General features: G+C 34.9%; 1 protein-coding gene across 1 annotated transcript; it reads right to left on the reverse strand.

The window, feature by feature from the left end:
• Positions 1 to 415: 415 nt before the first annotated feature.
• LOC111377310 (CLIP-associated protein-like) lies at positions 416 to 2,209 on the reverse strand. The gene is made up of 6 exons (XM_023000388.1): positions 2,054 to 2,209; positions 1,892 to 1,966; positions 1,748 to 1,816; positions 1,575 to 1,643; positions 1,107 to 1,208; positions 416 to 834 (listed from the first exon to the last, which is right to left on the reverse strand). The coding sequence occupies exons 1-6, from the start codon at positions 2,192 to 2,194 to the stop codon at positions 676 to 678; spliced, it is 615 nt and encodes a 204-aa protein (XP_022856156.1). The 5' UTR covers positions 2,195 to 2,209; the 3' UTR covers positions 416 to 675.
• Positions 2,210 to 2,935: the final 726 nt, after the last annotated feature.

A 2,935-nucleotide genomic window follows, 5' to 3' on the forward strand; every position in this document is an offset into this window, starting at 1 on the left:
GCCTCTCAAAAGCATTTTTTAACATTTTAAAAGCCACCCCAAATGGTTGGCTACACCTGCAAAGTGTACTACAATTTAGCAATTTCAATACATATGTATATTACTCTGTCCAAATAGTTTCAAGAAGACAAGATCCATGTAAAATTAATGCATTCCCACAACTTGATTTACTCACTAATTTTTTACCTCAAATCAACCAAAATGAAAACCCTTGTAACAATATAAATAAGTTTAAACCAATTATTTCCACCAAGAAATGCTTGTACCAAATTGTATTATCAGAAGTTCCAACACTTAAAAACGCCTACCTACTAGAAAATGCTGCTTGGACAGTAAAGAAGAGAGTGAAAAGTTCGTCAAATACCCTTTTCCCCACATAGTGTACCAAACATGCATCGATTCTGGGTTCTGGTCGTCATTTGCAACATTGCAAACCAATTTTACTTCACAGGTAACAATTTCATTAATCACACAAAAAAACATGTAACATCACCAAGTCTGTCTCCGTAATCTAGGTACTCCCCAAACCAAGTGAAAAATATGAATATACATGATTTTAAACAAAAATAAAAACCCAACCTTCAGCATATTTCACACATGTATACAATACACAAAGAATGGAAGACCAAAATTAACACCCAGTACTAAAACTACACATAAAACCAAGCCAACTGATCATTCGGTAGCGTCTATTGAAGCCCCAGTCCTGGCCTGTGATATCCTGTTTGCATAAATAGTCACCAACCGTAATTGTGTGCTGTTTAGCCCCTCCAAGTACGGTAAAAATGATTTCCCAAGCATGATATAGATGTCAACCAGACAGAAAACAACGGTCTGCGACCCAGGGGAAATGCGTATCAAAATTCAAACTCAAAAGGACTAAAAATAGTAAGCAAAGATAAATTTCATAAAGCGAACAAGCAGTTGGGGTTCCAGTTTGCAACCCTGAGGGAAGAAGATATTAGCATTTCGATCTCATGCACGTTCTGAGAGGGGAGAGAGGCTTCTGAAGAATGAATTATTTTTTAACAAGTTACAAATTGGTAAAGAAACATTCTAGTAAACCTATCCCCAAAATAGATCTTTGAAATTCCAAAAACTAATACCTTTCGAACATCTGCACTCTGGTTCCCAAATGCATCAAAAAGAGCAGGCAAAAATGATGGTAATTGACCCATCAGTTCCTCACGCGAGAGCCTACCCACAAGCTGTAGAAAGGAAAAAGGTATCATCACAATCCACAACACAACAAATGTTGACAAAAAGTATTTTGGTTAATATATACAGCAAGCAAAATAATTTTAAAATGTTATAAATTTGGTAAGAATAAGAACGATGACAGTGAAGTCACAGAATTGACCAAGACTATAATGAAAAGGAAACTTGAGATAAACAGAAAAAAATGATATCATTAGTCTGAAAGAGCCCAACATGACTTTCCATAGTACAACAGTGGGATACAATTTGTGATTTCAGTATTCTCTACAAGTATGAAGCTATGGTTAAGTACTTAAAATCAGCATAGCCTCCAGTCTATTAAAAATGAAACGGAAAAGGGGATCGGGAAGTGGTACCTTTGTCAAACAGTTTATACAAGTGACAAGAGTTCTCTCATCTTCAGTAACTAACAAAGGAACAATAACCTGCAATGCACAAAGTGAGGCATATGACCAGACCATTGAAAACAAAAAATAAAAAAAATCAGCTTAAGGGGTCTTACAAGTAAATTATACAAAGTAGTACTTACACTTAAACATCTGAATTGATCATATTGCGACAATACTATAGTTAAGCAATGCTCTGCTATGCCTGATACCTGAATTAGAAAGTTAATACCCAAGTATGGATTAAAACACCAAATAAGAACTGAGTTTCAGTAGAGAAAGTTTACTTTTGGAACACCTTCTTTTGTCACGTGAAGCAGTTTTTCAATCACTATCTCCACAGAATCCTCCAAGGCATCTTTCTGCCAATAATACAGAGAAGTCATAAAGATGGAATGGGGGAAGACGCTAAACTCCGGTCTACAACCATGAGAATATAGACAACAGACCTGATTTTTCAGCATCTCAACAATTAATGACAAAGTCAGTTCCCTGATTGATGAATCAGAGTCATCCAACACTTCAAGTACAGCCGTCAAGATCTGGTTGAAGTACTGCAATATACAAAAGAAATATGAAAACATTTGCATGATGTATTTTGTCTCTGCTCATCGTAAACGCTACAGAACTGAACAGGAGACAATATAATTTCAGCACTAGAAAGGAAGGTGATAATGCTTCTATTTCAAGGAATCTAATCACTAAAGGAGAATAAATACACTGGGAATAAAAGTGCCAGCATCTAAGTTTCACAAAACTGGTGCAATTTTGAAGTACCAAGAGAGACCCCCAGCATTTTTTATAATTATTAAATTCCCATGGAGTAAACTATGCACTATTTAATACGATTAAGAACAGCAATTATAGTGGACAAGTTATCATTTTGCAGAAATCCAAACATGTAAAAATTGATCAAATGTTCTAGTTAATTTCTCCTGTGCCCTATATATTGCTATTGTCCAAGGCACCATCATCATCCACTCCATAACACATGCTTTCCTCAAAGTCTAGACTACATATGGCAGAGTTCAGTTATATAATCTCAAACACTGTATGTACCATATCATTGGTTGATTCTATCCATCACAAAATATTCTTTATTACAGAGTAAACGGTCATTAAATTGACAACAAGGAAGGACATTAAATTCACATCAAGGAAATGTCGAGCACAAAGAGAGATAAACAATGTAGACTAAAAAACATTGTATAACACAAAATTCAAAGCATAAATAGTGTTACAACTTGACTGTGGCCTACTAAAGTCATCTTTGTACGATTTTCTACCTAGACCCAAAAAAAAAAAAAAAAAAAAAAAAAAAAAAAAAAAGG

Source organism: Olea europaea, unplaced genomic scaffold, assembly GCF_002742605.1.
Source record: "Olea europaea var. sylvestris unplaced genomic scaffold, O_europaea_v1 scaffold1636, whole genome shotgun sequence".
In the NCBI taxonomy this organism is placed as follows: Eukaryota; Viridiplantae; Streptophyta; class Magnoliopsida; order Lamiales; family Oleaceae; genus Olea; species Olea europaea.

Excerpts from the sequence above, each read along its gene's own strand:
- LOC111377310 (XM_023000388.1), bottom strand. The coding sequence starts at position 2,194 with ATGCAAATGTTTTCATATTTCTTTTGTATATTGCAGTACTTCAACCAG. Across the intron at positions 1,817-1,891 it reads CAAAAGAAGGTGTTCCAAAA|GTATCAGGCATAGCAGAGCA; the intron begins GTAAACTTTCTC and ends TTTCTAATTCAG. Across the intron at positions 835-1,106 it reads AGAGTGCAGATGTTCGAAAG|ACCGTTGTTTTCTGTCTGGT; the intron begins GTATTAGTTTTT and ends CCTGGGTCGCAG.